The sequence below is a fragment of the Emydura macquarii genome, unplaced genomic scaffold, assembly GCF_026122565.2.
Source record: "Emydura macquarii macquarii isolate MOO-44397 ecotype Brisbane River unplaced genomic scaffold, CSIRO-AGI_Emac_v2 contig_2473, whole genome shotgun sequence".
Lineage (NCBI taxonomy): Eukaryota > Metazoa > Chordata > Testudines > Chelidae > Emydura > Emydura macquarii.
In genome coordinates this window covers 24645181-24664778 of record NW_027132610.1, presented here as the reverse complement: position 1 = coordinate 24664778, position 19598 = coordinate 24645181, and the positions used below count along the sequence as shown (strand labels likewise).

The 19598-nt window shown below is 37.9% G+C and overlaps 1 protein-coding gene across 7 annotated transcripts in view; it reads left to right on the top strand.

The window, feature by feature from the left end:
• The window catches only part of NAA16 (N-alpha-acetyltransferase 16, NatA auxiliary subunit), a 104091-nt gene that overhangs the window by 64669 nt on the left and 19824 nt on the right, over window positions 1-19598 (top strand). For 5 of the 7 annotated variants that reach the window (XM_067563178.1, XM_067563179.1, XM_067563177.1 and 2 more), the window contains 4 exons: window positions 1357-1463; window positions 17045-17117; window positions 17354-17523; window positions 17906-18058. In XM_067563178.1, the coding sequence (XP_067419279.1) occupies window positions 1357-1463; window positions 17045-17117; window positions 17354-17523; window positions 17906-18058 (503 nt within the window). Of the gene's footprint in view, window positions 1-1356; window positions 1464-15091; window positions 15161-17044; window positions 17118-17353; window positions 17524-17905; window positions 18059-19598 lie in introns of those variants that run through there. The other 2 variants (XM_067563182.1, XM_067563183.1) reach the window with 2 other exon arrangements.

The following is a 19598-nucleotide window of genomic DNA, read 5'->3' as shown; positions in this document are numbered from 1 at the left end:
GAGATTTCTTGGCACCTGAAAGCTGGGAGATTCACTGCACATATTCCTTAAAATGTATTCCTCTGAGGTTTACACAGTGTGGTCATCCCTTGAAGCCCTGGGCCAGCCTAATAAGTTTAGACCATTTTTTCTTTTGCTCCAGAAGTCTAATTGTATCTCACTTTTTTGTGTGCAACTTCAAAATTATCAGTGCTTCACAACAGATCAAGCCAAAATTAAAGGAGTCTGTTCATGCCACAATTAAATCCCAGATTTTTACTTCAACTAATCCTTTTCAGGAACATTGACAGATGTTTTGATTTTAAGCAGTTCATCTTGCAAATTGATTTCTGAGCAGCTAGGTGACAATTTACCATTTATCTTCCAATTTTCAGATTAAATGTTTATTTCTCATAAATACGAAAAACATGAAATTATAGGGAAAAGTCTCATTGCCTATTTTTATTACTAGGGATAATTCCAGTTAATTTCAGTGTAGATCTGTTGGTTCTGGAACACTTCTAAGTCTGTAATGTCAAATGTATTCATTTCAGTGGGAATGGGTGTGGTAATAAAAACTAGTTGACCCATTCTTGAGCAGTGTATAATTCACACTTAAAGATAATTCACACTTAAATCAGAGCCACACAAGTGTCTCACTGGGTTACTATTCCATGCCTTTTTGTCACAAAGATATTTTAGTTACTCTAATTTCTGTTTTTGTAGTTCTGTCAAAAGCAGTTCAGTTTGCAAATACTCCACTTGGTGGCCATAAAATATTTTTACAACCCCACTGAGCACATGGAAAGTATTCTTATGCCTGTACCATGTGTTTTCCCAGTTGACTTGTCATAATTCATAGAAGTATTAACCCAAGACTCACTCAGATGCTGGTGCTATAAAGGTTGATTTGCTGATTAGTTAATTTCCTTTCTTAAGTCTCTCCCAGAAATCTTGTCTCTGCTCATGGAAAGATATCCTAGCACAACAAATACTATGGCTGTGCCCACAAATACATTCAGATAGCTACGTGTTTCAGTGACCTTCTCCCACAATATTTTGATAAAGGAAGATGTGGGGACTCTGCTTTCTGAAACCAAGTTTTCCAATGGGTTTCAAGTTCTAAAACTGATTTTAGTGTAGAAAGTCATGGTCACATGTTAGTTTCTCAAACATAAACATTTCTTTAGGGGAGAAAATGTGAATATTCTGTTTTTCTTCTTTAAGTAACAGGAAAGAAATCAAAATATTAGAACACTTTTCTCTGTAGAATCTTTCAGTTATTGGTGGTAATCCATAGTTATATAAATATAAGCACTGATCAGTATATGACACTCACAAACATTAAAATATAACCAAATACACTTTTGTTTCTAGGTGAAACATTTAGAGAACTAACGGATAAGTTCCTGAGGGTTAACTTCAGTAAAGGCTGCCCACCCTTGTTTACCACTTTGAAATCTTTATATTACAATACAGAAAAGGTAAAATTTAGCATTTATTCAGTTTTCATGTAATCTGCTGTACTAATTTAATTTATATAATATGTAAATGTACTTGTAAATTCCAGGGTAATCTGTATAATTACTGTAATTCAACATTTTCTTACTTACTAGTCAGTGTGCTGATTTCATCACAGAATTACTAGGCAATTACTCATCATTTAGTAATATGTACGCTTGTACTGAATATGTACATTTCTCTACTAAATTTCATCACTTTGACATTGTCAGAATCAGATACAAATGTGTACAGAAGTTTGACAAATCAAGGATAAGTGAAGATTAATCTACTAAAAACTATTTTTTGTCCTGAGATGCAAATGTGTCGGGGTTGTTTCAACTTGTGGTTTATGATGTCACTAGAAATCTTTTTTATAAAATATTAGACACCTGGTTACAGTTCTGAATTGCAATAAAACAGTATTATATGCCAGAGTTATTTGTTCCATATGTCAGTCTCTGTCTAAAGTTTGTGTAGTGTTACCTTTGAGCAGGTCTTTTAGTTCTTGGTCTTAAATGTCATTTGGTGGGGGTGGGGGGTTGGTGGGGGCTATCATGATTTATTATCAAATTAAAGGGATACTACCAGGTAGGTAGAAAAGAAAAATATCGGTTCGCCTAACCAGCCTCCCCATCTTTTTGATACCAAAAAATATATAGATTAGTAAAAACACTTGGCATTTAGTCAATTAATAACTCTTGTTAAATAGTCCATTTTATAGGTGTAGTGACTAAGTACAATATCTGTTTGCTCTTTTTGGCAAGCATGTACTTTTCTGGTTTAGTTAAGTTTTTCTTCATTTAAAATGTTTGCTAAGGTGGTTAGAATTTACTAGGAATATTAAGATGTTATCTTCTGAACAGAAACGTACACTATACTGTCTCTCCTTGGTTGATAGGATTTTAAAAACTTTTTGTTGTGTGTGTGTGTGTGTGTGTGTGTGTGTGTGTGTGTGTGTAATACAAACTGTATTCAACAATATATAATGTTAATGCACTTTATATGAAAAATTGTACATATTGAAGTTGAATTTTAAATTTTTTACAATCAGACTGAGTTTTTTTCTGTCTGCTTTTTTGAACTGTAAATAAGCAATGAAGAGGTTTCTCCCCCTTGATTTTTGAAACTATATGGAAAATCTGAAAGATGGAGATGTTCAAGAATACTAATGTGGATTACATGAATTGTAATAGAGAAAGTTCTTCACCAAGAATGGCAACATTTGGTTGGGTGGGAAATGCTCAGAGCAGGCCAGTGTGTAATGAGTGGAGAGAGTGGGAAGGGGAATAGAAAGGGCTAATCACTGGCAAGTTTTTACCTGAAAAGTTTTCTTGCCGTCAGTCAAGCTGGGAAAGTGAAATGAAAACTTTTAAGATTGCCAACCTATTCAGAAGGACTAACCAATAATTAGTATACAGATATATAGGCAATTATCAGACTTATCTGCTTTGGAATAGGAATTCAGGATTTAGATTTGTAAACATACTTTGATTTTTCCATGGAAAGAAAAAAAATTCACGTTTTGTTTTTGCATTTCATTGTCGCTCATGTATTTCCACGAACATAACATATTTGAAAGGCTTTTCAAACTAGAAAATTAGCTCTAATTTCAGTCTGAATAAAAAGGTTAACTATTTTGAAATTAAAAGTGATGAATGTCAAGGGTGTTATCTCTGTTACAACTATCTAGAAGCTTGAGGGGGAAAGGAATATTTACTTATTACTTAGGGGCATGTCTGTTTGGTAGAATTAACTGTGATTGAATATTAGAGACTGGAGTTGTGAATTGCTTTATGGGGATTTGGTTTGAAAGAATCTTGCACAGGGCCTCTGATAATACATGATTCTAGGAAAAATTAAAATAAATCAACATTGATATTAATAGAAGATGGTTGATTGTGTGAAATTACCCTGTAATGGCTACAAGCATCTGCACTGGGGAAAATACACTTCTTAATGTGGCACATTGTGTGTGTGGAAAAATAAAGATGTCAACTATTGCAGCCAAATTGCTGAAGATGCCACACAAATGCAGCAAAAATTATGTCAAATTGACTTTGGTATTTGGTCAGACAATGAACATAAAGATTATAATTTCTCAAGTGCAGTAACATGAAATCTTTGACGTAAAAACATGTAACAATCCTGAAGTACATCGTTGATGTTGGACTATTCTGTCACAACTGTCATTGTTTCATCGTTAGTTGGTTTTAGGAAAAGGATTGATTTCTAAGTTTCCCAATGATATTCAGTAGAACCCTCAGGAAGGTTTTGTCTCTCTGCATCCAGCTACTATATGTAGAAATTGACACAATTCAAGAACTTTGGTCAAAATATACCAATAATTTTGTATTAAAAGGGACTCAACAGAGAGGCATTAAAGTTATAAACCTGAGATTTCAGAGAGAACAGATTGTAGGCTGTTGACACTACTGTTGCAGTTTCAGAAGAAATCTGGCTTGAGCTAAATTTACAGCACAGACCTAGAAGGACAAAATAAACAAAATAAAAAACTAAGGACAGCTATGGAACCTATTCCTATTTATCCAACTTAACATTGATCCCAAATACAAAGGTTATTGGTTGAGCCCTGAAAGGGAAGAAGAGCTTGAATTGTGACTCATGAAATGTAGTCCTGTGTCCATTCTGTTACAAATGTGGTTGCAAAAGTAGCTTGTAGCAGTTACCGGCATTAAAATGGTAGGAAATTGGGCTAGTAAAATGTCAGAAGACAAGGCAATGTAGCTCAAGACTGGGGCCTTGAATTGACGTGGGAAGTAAAGTGGGAACCAGTGGAAAGTGCAGAGCACTGGTGTTCTGTTCTCTGTGGCTTATCCCAGTGAAAACTAGGCTATCGTGTTCCTCACAAGCTGAGACATTGTCCAAGGCTGTGACATTGGCTGAAAACTGTTTGTTGACAACTTGTTTGATGGCAGAGATCCTACAAGGTGGCCCATCTGTGGTTTGACCTGTATAAGGAACACAAGGGAAAGTCCAAAAGGGAAATGGGAGGGGGTACAGGGCTACCTAGTTATGGTAGAACAATCCCATCCCTATTCAGAGACAAGGGTAGCAGTGCATCGTCCTTTGAAGGATGGCCAAGAGGTGAGGGTTAAGAGTAACCGGAAATCTTTCCTGCCACCAGCAGACAATGCAAGAGAGTGAATGAATTCCGCCCGGTGACTGGGGAACTGTTTTGCCTGTGCGCAATCTGGCCACTTCCATCAGAATTACACTTACCTGGAATGTAGCTAAGGGCAGGTTTGGGTGACTGACACTTTAGCACACAGGAGGGAGCCCAAAGAAACTAGTAGTGCCCATTCAGGTCAACAGGGAGGTTTCATATATTTGGGGTGCAGCCAAAACTGAGGGAGGGCTTAGCAAGGCCAAATACAGATCCCAGGAGGACAGTTTATTTACAGTTTATCTTCAGGGATTTGTGCCTCACCCAATGAGAAAGGTATGGTTGAAAGTGCAGGTTCACACTGAGGAAATCCACATGGGGATAATTATGAACCTTCCCTATCTGGTGGTGGTAAGACAGGAATGGCAGTTTTTAAGACCTATTATGATCCGTAGTGTATGGCCCTTTTGAAGATGAGGAGGGAGGACTAGGATCGGAGAGAACACTTGGGACCCAGTGAACAATGAGGTAAGAGAAACCCAGGACCCAGAAGAGACATCTTACCCCATGAATGGAACGCCGGCCAGTTCTACAACAAGCCCTGCCAAGAGGAGTCAGGAATTAAAGGAGGGGGTATTCAGGCCCAAGATAGACCTGCTGAACAAAGGGGTGACCTGATGCTCAGTCAAGCCTATGAGCAACTTGCCTAGGTTGAAGAGGCAGTAGCAGAACTGTGCTTATTCAAACATTAGTCATGTTTAGAGCTAGAAGAAAGTAAACTATATTGAGCAGAGGGAGACGGGAGGTGAAACTGCAGCTGCTTGTTCCCTGAAAACCTCAGGAGGGACATCCTATGCATAGTCCACACCGTGCCCTATGGCTGACACATTGGGTGGGAAAAGACACTGGAAAGGATCATACAGCAATTCTACTGCAAGTCATCCATAAGGAGCATCCATACAGCAACTCATCCATAAGGAGGTCCAGTGATTACCGTGGATCATTACCAGAGTGCCAGTGGACCGGCCCAAAAAACGTATCCTAAGCTCCATAGGTACCTCTCTTGGTAGTATGCACCCTATTTGAGCAGATTGGCATGGTAGGGTCCTGGAAAAGAGTGTTTCAGAACACCAAAACCTATTAGTTATAGTGGATTGTGCAATGAGATCCTGAGGTGATTCCCCATGGTCCACAAAAGCAGCAGCTCTGGCCCCAGAACTCATGAAGGTGTTTGCCCGCATAGAGATCCTGAGAGAGATCAGAAGGAGTCAGGGTATAAATTTCATGCCTAAACCAATTAAGGAGCTGCACAGGCTACTAAAAGTAAAGACATTAAGGACGTTGGTGTACCATTCACAGACTGATGGACTAATGGAATGTTTTAACAAGACACTAAAGTTGATGTTGTAGAGGCTTGTAGCCATGGAAGCATTCCTTTGGGACCAGCTACTTCTGCCCCTGTTGTTTGCCAGAGGAATGTGGGACCTATTATGAGAAACGTGGGAAGAGCAAGAGTCCAAGGCAGTTAGCACAGTGCAGTACATACACTATCTGTGAGAGAAGCTAAAAGTCTTGGACTGTTTTGCAAAAGAAAACCGACTGAAGATGCAGAGCAAACAGGAAAAGGTCCATAATAAAGGGGCGCATGCCAGGGAGTTTCATCTGTGGGACTGGGTACTGCTACTGTTACTCTCCTCAAAGTCCAAGTTGAGGGCCATATGACAAGGCACCCTTCAAGGTACTATGGCAGGTTGGCCCTGTAGACTGATATCTGTCAACAGGGGAAGAAAAAGAATACACAGATATATCTCATTGATTTATTGAAGGACTGGGAGGGACTGTTTGATTATGCCATTTCTCCCAGAACCTGAACGAGGACCTCAGGTGCCCATAGCCCTGGAGCCAGAGGAGGTACCCATGAGGCATGTCTACTGGTGAAGCAGTAATGGTGGAGCTTGTCCAGAACTTTGCAAAGGTTTTCTCAATGGCACCCAGCCATGCATAGTTTGCATCCATTATACGGAAACTGAATTGGGGGAAAAAGGTACACAACAACTTCAGAACTCTATTGAGACACATGTGGGAGATGATACATAAGGAATTGTAGATGATGCTGCATCTAGGGTTAGTGGAAGGCTCCTTCATTTATCAATGGGAACCTGATCGTCCTTGTGCCCAAGCCGGAAAGAATGACTAGGTTCTACATCAACTTCTGAAAGGTGAATGCTGTGTCCAAGTTCGATGTAAACCCATTTCTGAGAGTGGATGAACTTTTAGAGAGGCACGGGCTACTGAGAACAGGACCACCCTTGATTTGACTAAGGGATGTTGGTAGCTCCTCCTAGGTGCAGAATCACAGCAGAAACCCACCTCCTATGCACCCTTTGGCATGCATGGAGCAACAGGTGCCTTTGAGAGATTGATGAACAAGATATTGAGACCATATTGAGACCAATATGCAACATTGTGTATTGATGTTGTATACAAGACTTGGGACAACCACCTGGCATTCCTTGCAGCTGTCTTTACAGGCCCTCTAAAATGCAGAGCTGACAATGAATCAGTTGAAGTGTAAATTGTCCTGCTGGGAGGTGATCTATCTGGGCTGTAGAATGGAGGGCAGATGTCTGTGACCTCAGGTAGGGAAGATTCAGGCTTTGCAGGAATGCCCCATCTCCACGTGGAAGAAACAAGTATGGTGCTTCCTAGGACTAGCCATATATTACAGGCAAATGAACTTCGACTTCACCACGATCATGGTCTTCTTGACAGACCCTTGTGAAGGACCCAGCATTATGAAAGATCCACTGGCCTGAGAAGTTCACTAAGGCCAGGTCTCCACTTACCTGGAAATTCGACGTCAGTCCAACGGGAGTTACGCAAACTACACAGAGTAGCTTGCGTAACTCCCAGCAACTTCGTAACTCCTCTTCTACGCAGCGTCTTCACTGCACTGTGCTGACGGGAAATGCATTTCCATCGACACAGCACTACGCCACTTGAAGGGGTGGTTTTATTGCATCAACTTCCTGATTGATTGAGCGGGTCTTCACTGGTTGCTCAATCGATCTGGATAGATCGATCTGACAGCAGTGAATTTGCTGCCGTCAGTGAGGACATATCCTAAGACATTAATGTAACATCTGATGAGAGAACCTGTCCTATTCTATCCAGACTTTACAAAAACCTTTAGTCTTACAGACACTCTTCAGAAGTTGTGCAGTGGGCAGTCCTTTTCCAAGAAATAGGACAGGAGCACCCAATTCTATACCTCAGCCAGAAACTATTTCCCTGGGAGGCTGCATATTCAGTAATAGAGAAAAAAGCCATAGACGCAAAGTGGGCAATTGAGGCACTAAGATACTATCTATGGGGGAAGCCATTTTGCCTGGTAACAGATAATGCACCTCTCAAGTGGCTACTTGCCAGGAAGGACTATAACCCACAACTAATGTGATGGTATTTAGTGCCCCAGCCAAACTGCTTTGAAATGCTTCATTAAGCAGGTAAGCATAATAAAAATGCAGACAACTTCTTGAGGGATGATGAGGACTCGATTTGCATAGGGCCCCCACACAGTATCAGACTCCAACACAAATGCCAAGACAAGGGAAGTGCTGGAACAGTACTGGGCAGGAAAGTTCCATCTGTCAGATGCTGCCAAACTTGCTCCTTGGAGAAAAGACTACTTTAAAGAGAGCTTCAGCAGCCTCGGAGCAGGGAAAGGAGCCATTTCATGGCGGAACTTGGCTGTACAGCAGTAGGAGAAGCCCCTACCGAGATAGTCCATCTGGAGTCTTCACTCATCCCTCATCTGCCTTTTTGACATTACCAAAGATAAAGGGAGAATTGCATGCAGGCGCACCAGAATCATAGAATAGAAGATTAGGGTTGGAAGGGACCACAGGAGGTCATCTAGTCCAACCCCCTGCTCAAAGCAGGACCAACCCCAACTAAATCATCCCAGTCAGGGCTTTGTGAAGCTTCACCTTAAAAAAGTTAGAAGATTATCTGCATCTGCCCCTAGACTGTGGGAGTTTGAAGTCCATGACTTTAACCTAACAGTAGCCATGCCCCAATCAGAGGCTTTGCTTGTGGTAGGAAGTGGCTCAGGGGCAGATGAGCAGGAGGTGGGCTGAAAAATAGGCCATCCCATGCTGTTATGCTTTCAGGACCCTGGGCAAGGACCTAGTGGAGTAGGAGGCCTGCGTCTCCCTACCCACCACAGATTCCTTTATCCCTAGCTCCAGGACAGGCAGGACAAGAAGCTACCATCAAGGAAGCCAGCTATCTGGGACCCCATTAAACTGACAGAGTGACTAGAGTCAGAGGTCCAGACCACTAGCCCTGCTGACCAAACAAATGACCCTCCTATATAGGCATTTTAACAAGTGTTGTATGTAAGATATGGTAGGTAATTGTCCCGCTCTACTGTGCACTGATAAGGCTTCACTTTAGGATGTGGTAACTTGGAGAGAGTCTAGAGGAGAGTAGCAAAAATGATATAAAGTTTAAGAAACTTGACCTATAATGAAAGGTTAAAAAACTGGTTATGTTTACTCTTGAAAACTGAGTGGGGACTTGGTAAGCCTTCAGTTATGTTAAGGGTTGTTATAAAGTGAATGGAGATAAATTGTTCTCCATGTCCGTTGCAGGTAGGACAAGAACTGGTGGGTTTAAACTGCAGCAAGAGAGATTTAGATTAGATCTTAAGAAACCCTTTCTAACTGTAAGGGTAAATAAGCACTGGAATAGACTTTCAAGGGAGGTTATGGAAGCTCCATCACTGGAGGCTTTTAAAAATAGGGTGGTCAAATACCTGACAGGAATGATCTAGGTTTACTTGGTCATACCTCAGTGCAGAGGACTGGACTTGATGACCTGTCAAGGTCCCTTTCAGCCCTGCATTTCTATGATTCTGAGACCTTTTTTTCTGGAGCCAGTAATTTAAAAAGATACTCTGTTCATTTTCCATAATCCCTCCATTCCCCATCTTCACCAATCTCTTGTGGAGGTGGGATTTTATTTCACTTTGCTCTTCTATTAATAATCTGGTTGAAAAATGTACTGCTGAAATTGTTTCCTATTAACAAGATTTCACTGTTTCCTCTAGCAATTTGATTTCTTATAAACAAAATATGGCCAGGATGTTATAGGATTTTTTACTTCCAGCTAATGTTAGTATGACCATAAGTTTTCAGTGTTGTATGGAGCATCATTAGGCCACCATTTCAAGAATATACTATTGTATAAGGATTTTTGAAGAAAGTACTTGAAATATTTAATGATAGACATGTGTATGCAAATGAGTGTGCAGGAGGCACTTACAGGGAAAGAAAATATCTGTACAATATAGTGTGTGTGGATACTAAGTATTACATCTGAAAGCTTTTAATCCAATAAATGAGGGACTACTTTAGTTGCTGATGGCGTCTTATTTGTTTTTAGGGTAATAATGCAGCTGTCTTGTAGTTTTTTCCATTTGTTTAGTAAGATTTTATAGTTGTAGGCTTTTATATTTCTTTTATAGTGCACTATCAGTGTCTTGGTAATTAGTTTATTATCCAGACTTCTCTACAATATTGAATCAACCTATCAGCTTCAGAAGCGTAACTGTATTGTGTGTGGAGGGTATTAAAATTGTACCAGGTTTGCCTTCACAAAACTAGTGATGGCATAGTAGCAAACTTGTAGCTATGTATTTATATTGTCTTCATCGTGATGGCATCTGAGTGCCTAAATATTGCACTAGTTCAAATACTGCATTGAGTTAGCAAGACCTAAAAGAAGCTTCAATTTTTCCTTGGTGTCTTGAAGAAAAAAAAATCTGCGTAGCAGTCCTAGTACATTGAACATGGGATTTGGGGCCTTTATACAGTTACTATTTCTAATGAACTTAAGACTAGCTCTTAGCCAAATGATTTTGCTGCAGGCAAATGACTGTCAGTAGAAACAACACCTTGAAATGTAAGAATTTTCATATTCTATGGGCTGCTCCCCAAATGTATTTGAAATAAACTCTTAACACCCCTCTCTGTTCCCACCATCCCCAAGCAAAAGAGAGAACACAAAACTCAGACACTAAAACAAATTCCAATTTTTTTAATCTCCCTGACCAATATTCAGAAGTATTCTTTGGGTCCCCAGTCAATGGTGGTCTATAGCTGTGAGGTTAAAATCTAGGGAGTGAAGACCTTCAGTTAGTCAAGGTTTGCATCGATTGTGTTGCAGGTGCGTTGATTCCATTGAAGCACATGTGGCCTATTTCTGTGTTGTTAAAAACATGGAGGCTCTGTGAGGAAATACTGGATGAGAGAAAATGTCTGGCTGGAAGAAACCTCAGAAGTCTCAAAAAAGGTATAAGGCTGTCTACACAGGAAGGTAGGCTGTCTCCCCTGAAGTCCTTTCTTTTCCTCTTACAAGAAAGATGGCTTTGTCTGTCCTTGATTTGGATAGCTATAGTAATGAAAGGGAAGCTGCAACCAGGTTTTGTGACTAGGTGCCATCCATGAACTAGTGATAGATCACATAAGGAAGTGAAGGACATTTAGTTCCATTCTGAGTATCTCTACATTTTAAGATAGAATAAAAGATTAGCTACCAAGGGACTCAGCTGCCTTTTGTTCATGTCTATCTCATTAGGTTAGTTTTAGGGAAACCGTATACTTCCTGGGTTAGAATTTTAAGGATGGAACTCAGTGGTAAGTGGGCTTATTAACTAGATATAAATATCACTGAACATTCATATCAAAATGTAAAATATCTTTGACTTTAAAACTATATTCTTTATGAGAAGAATGGGGTAATTTCTGAAAGTGTAAGAAATAGGAATGTAAGAAGTTAGTTATGCATCAAGCAGTGCCAGAATTTAATGATCATATATTTGCCCCTTCTTCTAAGGTACTGATATGAGTGCTTGCTCATTAATAAGTGCTATGAAGTACATAGAATTTTTAACACCAGTCAATAGATGAGGTGAGATTTGAACTTAGTCTCCTGGTTTCCAGTGCAATGTCATTTCCTCTTGGCCAGAATGGTGTTTTGAAGGGACAGGAAGAGCAGGAGGAAGATTTTGTCTGTCCCCATCCAGTTGTGTGTGGTCATTTTAGAACTATGGAGGAAAAATCAATGGCATTTGGGACCATGCATATCATAGTTGGAACACTCAGAAATTTAAAGAGAGAGCCTCTTAAGTTCTGCAGCTCATGTGCAAATGGTGATTCTTCTCTCCTCCTCCTCCTCCCCCCCCCTCCCCCCCTGCAGTTTATAACTTGACCAAATCTGGAAGGATTTTTATGGGGACAGTAATACAGTAAAAAGCACCAGTTTGACCCATGGACTATCCACCTGCAAAATTTCAAGTTACTGCATCAAGGCACAAGAAAGGGGTGGTAGTGGTGGTTGCTGTTTAAGTCTGAACAGTTTTTTTGTTTTTTGTTTTTTTATTAACATTACAAAACTTTTCAATAACATTCTTGGAAATGGCTACACTGGTTGAATTTCCAAAAAATAAACTGAATTCCAGGATTCATGGAAGATTCATGGACAATCCCAACCTAATCAATTAAGGTGTGCTAAATTATAAACAATTGAACTCATGTTTATAATGGGAATTGTTAGGCAGCCTTAATATAGGTGTTGTTTCTGCTTCACGTGTAATGCATCTATATTAGTTAGCCTCTGTAACTGTGTGAGAGTCTGTGTCTACACTACAAGTTCTACAGGCACCACTGTAGCGCCATAGTGTAGATGCTTCCTATGGGAGGGATATTTCCAGCAATGTAGGTAATCCACCTCCATGAGCGGATGTTGCTAAGTTGATGGAAGAATTCTTCAGTCTTCCTAAACATGTCTATACTGGGTTTTAAGTCAGCTTAACCATGGAGCTCAGGGACATGAATTTTTGTCACATCCCTGAGCAATATAACTAGGTCAATCTAAATTTTAAGTGTAGACCAAGCCTGAGCATAAGTACCAGTGATTAGTTATAATACTCTAGGTACTAAATTTAATGTATACTAAATGTACTTTTAAATGATTTTTCAAAATGTAGAAACCCCAGTCACGTTTTTCAGTATTTCTATAATTGAATGGTGCTGGAGACTCTCTATAGGAGCTGCCATTTTATGACAGTTCCCAGGAGGAAGTCCAGTCATATGTAATTTAAGACACTAGAAATACTGTTCAGAATCTGAATGAGTTCTGCATTTCTCAGTCAACTGGGATTTCTGGACGATATCGTAACAGTATCACCCTTGGAATTGCTGATGTAAACAAGTCACAAGTGTTTTTACTACTGTCATCTGTCCACACTATCACTTCTACCCATTCTAATACCAGTGGAGCACTATCTGATGGTAAGAAAACTTCTAGTGTTCAGTAATAGGAAGTTCTGAGAAACTTAAACCTCAGTGCTTCCTAATTATGTAACCAGTAAAGCCTTGTAGAAATTGCCTGAAACTCGGGCACATGGAGTGGACCCCTACAACTTGTGGAGAAGAGCTTGTTGATATGTCCATACACACAGATACCTAAGAGAAAATAGAACTGGCTAAACCACTTACATATACCTAGTTAATGGTCCAGTCTGCATTTCAAAATGTGTGTACTAGGACTGACTTACACCATGACAGTAGTGCTGCACCCTATGTAAAAGAGTTTGTGATGTTGCTAGAAAATTGGTACAAAATGTCCTAGTATTGACACCTACCGTAAGAGTCCTGAAGGACTTATCCCATGGTGAAGAAGATGTTATAGATAGCCATGCTTTTCACAGTGTTAAAATCAAAGTATCTGACTGCACTGGATGTAATCTATAGTTGGAAAGACTTTGGAGTTGGGCTTACTGAACAGGGAAGTCACTTGTTCATAAACAGTAGTTGTAAGTGGTATGGAGTTAAAGAACTAACAGTGCTGACTTAGTTGCATGTTATTTTCCCGGCATATAAATATTATGGAATTAAGTAGAATGTGGGTTCCAAACTTTTATATAGTGTGGACCAACTCCTGATACAGAGATTGTTTTGTGAACTACATTCCCTGCCATTTGTGACATAAATCCCAGTATTTTACACGGGAAGAAATACTAGGCAAGCATTTAATTTCAGCAGTCTTTTAATGTGACTTAGTAGTTGGAAACAAGGAGAGCGAATGTCATATGACCAGCCAGCTTTGTGGACTATCAAGTATTTTGTGAAATATCTGTGATTACCAACCACAATTTGAGAAACGGTGAAGTAGAGCTAATAACTAACTTTGACACTTAGGACAAACTTTAATTAAAAATAAATGGTAAAAGTTATTTTCTACAAGCTGTGCTAGGCTCACTTGTAAGGATTAAAATGCTGACTAGGTGTTTACTGCATTGCTAGTGATGGGTTTGTTTGTTTGTTCCTCCTGTTCAGAGGTATTCCTTTTTAGGATAGCACAGTGAATAAATATCTAGTTACAGCCAAAATGATTGTTTTACAAATCAACTCAAATAAGTAGGAATTCAGACAAAACAGATAGTTTTTTCTATCCAACAAGTCCTAACTCATTGGGGTTTAAAAGGAGAACAGCCAGGACGACTTACTCTAGAGACAAAATAGGAGTCTTGTACTTCCAAGCTTCAGAAAGAGGTTGAGAAAAAGCTTCAGCAATGAAAAGTGTGGAAAAAATCCATTCCTTTCTATTCCATTTCAATTATTTCCCCTTATTTCAGTTTGCACAGCAACAAGTTGTAAAATAGAACTTGCATGAATACAACTAAAACTTCTGCCCTGTGTGAGCAGATTTGTCAGCTAGGTGCTTAAGACATAAACTGTGGAGTTTAATGTAGAGAAGGCCTTTGTGGCCAGGTCTACACTTACCTGAGAATTCTGTGGCAGTTGACGGGAGTTACGCAAGCTACTCTGTGCGTAACTGTCCGTTGTGTGCGGCGTTTTCACTGTGCTGTGATGACAGGAAATGGTTCCCGTTGACGCAGCACTACACCACTTGAGAGGATGGTTTTAGTGTTTTAACTTCCGGATCGATTGAGCGGGTCTTTGAACAGTCAATCGATCCAGAAAGATCGATCTAACGGCAGTGAATTTGCTGCCATCAATGTGTACATAGCCTGTGTCTGCATGGCACTAACCACACATTCGTGTGTTTAGTTAATAAATGCCTTCATGAAATTTTTTGTCGCCTTTTATTGTGAATCTCAAGACAGATTCAATCCTTCTATATATTTCACAAACTATTATGCAGAAATTAATGCATCTTACCATTGAAGAATCTCAGTCCCAACAATTTGGAACAGATGTGATTATCATACAAGAAAATAGAAGTGAACAGTTAGTCTTTCTAAGAAGAAAATGTAGATACATCTACCCTATATCCTACAAAATCAGAAGGTAGAGCTTAAAATCAATGCTAAAATGTTAATTGTGCTGATTGTTCCTGAAAACTATATTGAAGAATACAGTATTAAATTTTTAATCTTTTGTGTTTATACAGTAGAAATACTTATTGAGACTTTACTTGCTGTAAAAAATTGAGAAGACATTAATTAAAATTGGTGATCGTGGCTGATAAACGAATATCGTTTAAGTACTTCACAAAATGAAATGCTGTTAGACACTGGTAACTTTTAAAAAACTATATTCAGTTTTTCTTTTGTTCTTTGCTCTCCTTTATAATTTCATAAAGTAAAATATTCAATATTTTTACTTGAATATATTAGTCATATGATGTTTAACTAAATCACTGAATCAAGAGTGCAACTTATTTTGACCAGCTGCTGTAATAAACAATGTAATTATATTAACTCTGTATTCAATAGATAGTTTGATCAATAGTTTAACATGTCCTAGCAGTCTCTGAAAATGAAATTAGTTTTTGTGCTGGTCTATGTACTATGTAAGTACTAAATTTAATCAATTTTGTTTTTGTTTAGTTTTAAACAAAAAACAAACACAAAAAAAGACTTCTGTTGAGGCTTTCCCAAAACTTTTTATGATCATTCTTTAACATAACCTCTTTTGAAGAGTTTACAATGGCTTCATGGGACTTAGATACAATGTGAAATACTTTACTTAAAAAAATATTACTTGGTATTGCTTGTCATAGGTAAATAGGTACCTATTTTAATAAGATATGCCCTTATGACCACTTCCTTTGGTTTTATGGAGTGACCTTTAGTTTCCTGTTTTACTTCTCATAATTTTAAAGTATGTCTTTAAAATGTTACACATTTCATTAGATTTAAATCTTGAAAATTTTGCAGGGTTTTTCCATCCTTTATTCTTTTACCTTAAGTAATTATTTTGTTTTACATAGAGACAAGATTGTGGTCACTAAACACATTTTACATGTAATAATCCAGATGAAAATCTAATACATTTATGTAACTGCTCCATAGAGTTCTCCCACCTGTATGCACCATGCTCAGTCCCAATTTTAAGTGCTTTTGAGCATATAGTATATTTTATATGCATCTTATAATTGTTTCTGCTTATCTTAATTCCTATTCTTGTTCCCTTGAGAAATTGGATACTTGGTGTGACTTGAAAGGCAAATTTTAATTTCAGTTAGCCTAGCTACAAAACAATGAATTGTGCTAAAAGAATTTTAAAGCATTCTGTAACAGATGTTTTGCATTGCCAAGTCATCTGCTCCAGAATAGAATCAATTGGTGCTTATGATATGACACATAACTACTTACAAAGAGTGTGTGTATTATTTGTGTCAAGATTGTACAATGCAAATTTAAAATTGTAGTCTACATTTTCAAGAGAGACTGTTGATTTCAGGTGCCTCAACTTTTGGGTGGCCAACTTGAGACTTTAAGGGGCCTGACTTTCAGAAAGTGCTGAGCATCAACCTTCTTAAAATCAAGCCTCTTTATTTAGATTTTTAAATCTAAGTCATATCCAAGGTTCTGACTGCCCTAGCATCATTAATAACACAATCTCAGCAGTGTTCATGTAGTTATTTCACAGGAACTCAGTCAGCGAGTCACTTAGAGACTCTTTCCACCTTTCATCATTGAGACGCTTACTTCAGAAACAAACCCTCTTCAAGTTGTCTCACATTGGGCATTCAAAAATGGAGGTACCTAAAATAATTTCCTAAGCAGCACTTGAGAGGGGAGACTGATCAAGTACACTTAATTGAGTTTAGTAGGTCATTGTCAAGAATACGTAGTGGAAAAAAATGTAGAACAGCTACAATGGGTGAACAAAAAGTATCTTGTGAAAGTGGTGAGGAACAGAAATTGCTGTTTCTATAATGCACTCATGATCCATCCAATATTTTTTTCCCAGTTAAGTCTCTATTTTAGTGTATTTCCTTAAACACTGCTTCAGTGTATTTTTAGTGATATGCTTTAACTGTAAAAATGTGAACTTGATCCTTTTTCCAATATTTATAGTATTTTAAGGCAAACTTTAAATTTATATTTTTCATATATAGGTAGAAATAATTCAAGAACTTGTTACTGGTTACGAAGTCTCTCTGAAAACTTCTGACTTTTTTAGTCCATATGGTAAGTTTCTATAGATGTATTAAAATTACATTTCAGTTACTAATCCCTGTCCTGACAGTTATCAATAATTGTTGGAGTGCTGCTGCCTTTTGCCAGAGAATAGTTATATCTCTACCTTTTTGCAAATGAAAACAATTTAGCAAATATTTGCTGAATTTGTCAAGTTTTTTTGTTTTTCCCTAAATGAAGTCTTCAACCTTATTGGCCACTGTAATTTTATATCTGTTTTGTTACAGAAAATGGAGAGAAGGAGCCCCCAACGACACTACTTTGGGTTCGTTATTTCTTGGCACAGCACTTTGACAAACTTGGCCAGTGTTCATTGGCCTTGGATTACATTAATGCTGCAATTGCAAGCACTCCAACATTAATAGAACTGTTCTATTTAAAAGCAAAAATTTACAAGGTAAAAAGTTGAATTAAATATGTCGCATTTTAGGTTGTGAGAGGTCCCTTACTTCGTTTAAATTTTTATAAGATTTGATAGTGTGATTTTCTGGTTTGGGGAATAATCCTTTGTTCTGCTTTTTATTTGACACTCTGTTTTGTCAATCAGAAAAAGTAAACACACTTTCCAGTTTGTTTAGACTATGGAGTAAAAGCATCATAACTTATGATGAATGGTCATTTTGGAAAGTCCACAAGAAAAAAGACTAAAATCTATCTTTAATATTTCTAAGGTGTTTATAAATCCTGACATCTAAGTACTAATAGCTCTAAGCATCTATATTTAGTCAAACACGTCTTTAATAATGAAATATAACTGACTGACTTTTTTTCCATAACAGCATGTAGGTAATCTCAAGGAAGCTGCCAAATGGATGGATGAAGCACAGTCTTTGGATACAGCAGATAGATTCATCAACTCCAAATGTGCGAAGTACATGCTCCGAGCAAACATGGTGAAAGATGCAGAGGAGATGTGTTCCAAGTTTACAAGGGTAGGAAATATTGTTTTAAAGAGGAGGTTGGTAGTATTTTTATTTAGAAAATTACATCTGTCAGATGTAATTATCTGATACCACATCTCTGCCAGAGCAACTGATTTGAGTGACAACAGAAATCTATCCGTTAGAGAGATTTGTCCATTGTTAAGGTATGCTTGCCTGTATAATAACTTAATATTAGTAATAAATAATTTTCTAGCAGACTGAGGGAGCATAGGTGTTAATCCAGAAACATTTATTCATTGCCACAACTATGGAGTGAGTCCCCTTTGTGGAACACACACACGATAGCTGTCTTGTCTTGGAAAATTTTCATTGGCAAGTTATGTAAGTTGGACTAATTGTTTAAGAAGATCAAATTGCTGCATTTCACATTGTTCATGTTGAATGCAAATCATAATTTGGAATGATAAATATTTCACTTATCTTTCTAAAAGCAAGTTAACGTTATCGGGTAAAATTTTAAAGCACCTAAATCCCATTTTCAAAAGTGACTCTAGGCACTTAGGAGGTTAAGTTCCATTGATTTTTTCACTAAGACTTAGGCTTCTAAGGGCTAGATTTTCAAAGCTAATTAGGCACCTAAAGATGCAGATAGGCCTCTATTGGGATTTTCAAAAGCATGTAAGCAGTTAAATTCCTAATTCCCATTGATTTCACTTGAAAATGGGACTTGGCTTCCTAAGCCACTTTTATGCACTCCTGAAAGCTTTACTTGTAGCCAGCCCCCTGCTTATATAGTCCATGAAGTCTGCATTCATGTGAATGTGAAAACAAGGTTTTCACTGTAAAACATTTTGTATAGTTCCAGAAATTGAAGCAGCACTTCCAAAACAACATTCTCTTACCTAAGGTGCTCACACACTTGTCAACTTCTAGAAACTGTTGTAATGCACCATGTAGTCTGTTGATTCCCACAAGGAGAGACATTTTTTGTTGCGTGGGAGTGAGGGAGGATCTGATTTGATTTAGTGTTCTACTTAGATTTTGTCTGAAGTTTTCTGTACTGAGGAAAAAAAGATGTTTTCATTTTCTTAAAATATCAATGGAAGTCTTATTTTGTTGCCTCTTCTATTGAATAATCTGATTATGAAGGTTTTGATCTAGATGTTTATTTTTATCAGTTGATTTGAAGAAAACACATTTTCATGTATTTGGAACAAAATTATAATATTTTGTCTTTTTCATATGTAGTAATGCTGTCTACTTTAATGATAATTTAATTGATAAATGTAGCTTTGTCTTAATACAGAATTAAGTTTTAAATAGTTATGTCAGAATTAGCTTATTTAGTAGTGTTAACCTTTCATTTAAAAGTATTTTGAGAATTTTTTAACCAAACTACGTTTATTGTATATCATTGTCTTGATATGAAATCCAGAGTATAAACATTTGTTTGGGGTCAGTAGAGGTATTAGGAGTAACTGGTAGTAAACCAGTTGGTTTTAAACTAGCAGGTGTGTCCTCTGATTCAGGCAAAAAAGAATAAACTGAATCTTTCCTAAATTGAAGGATTCTCATAAAAATGAGTCTG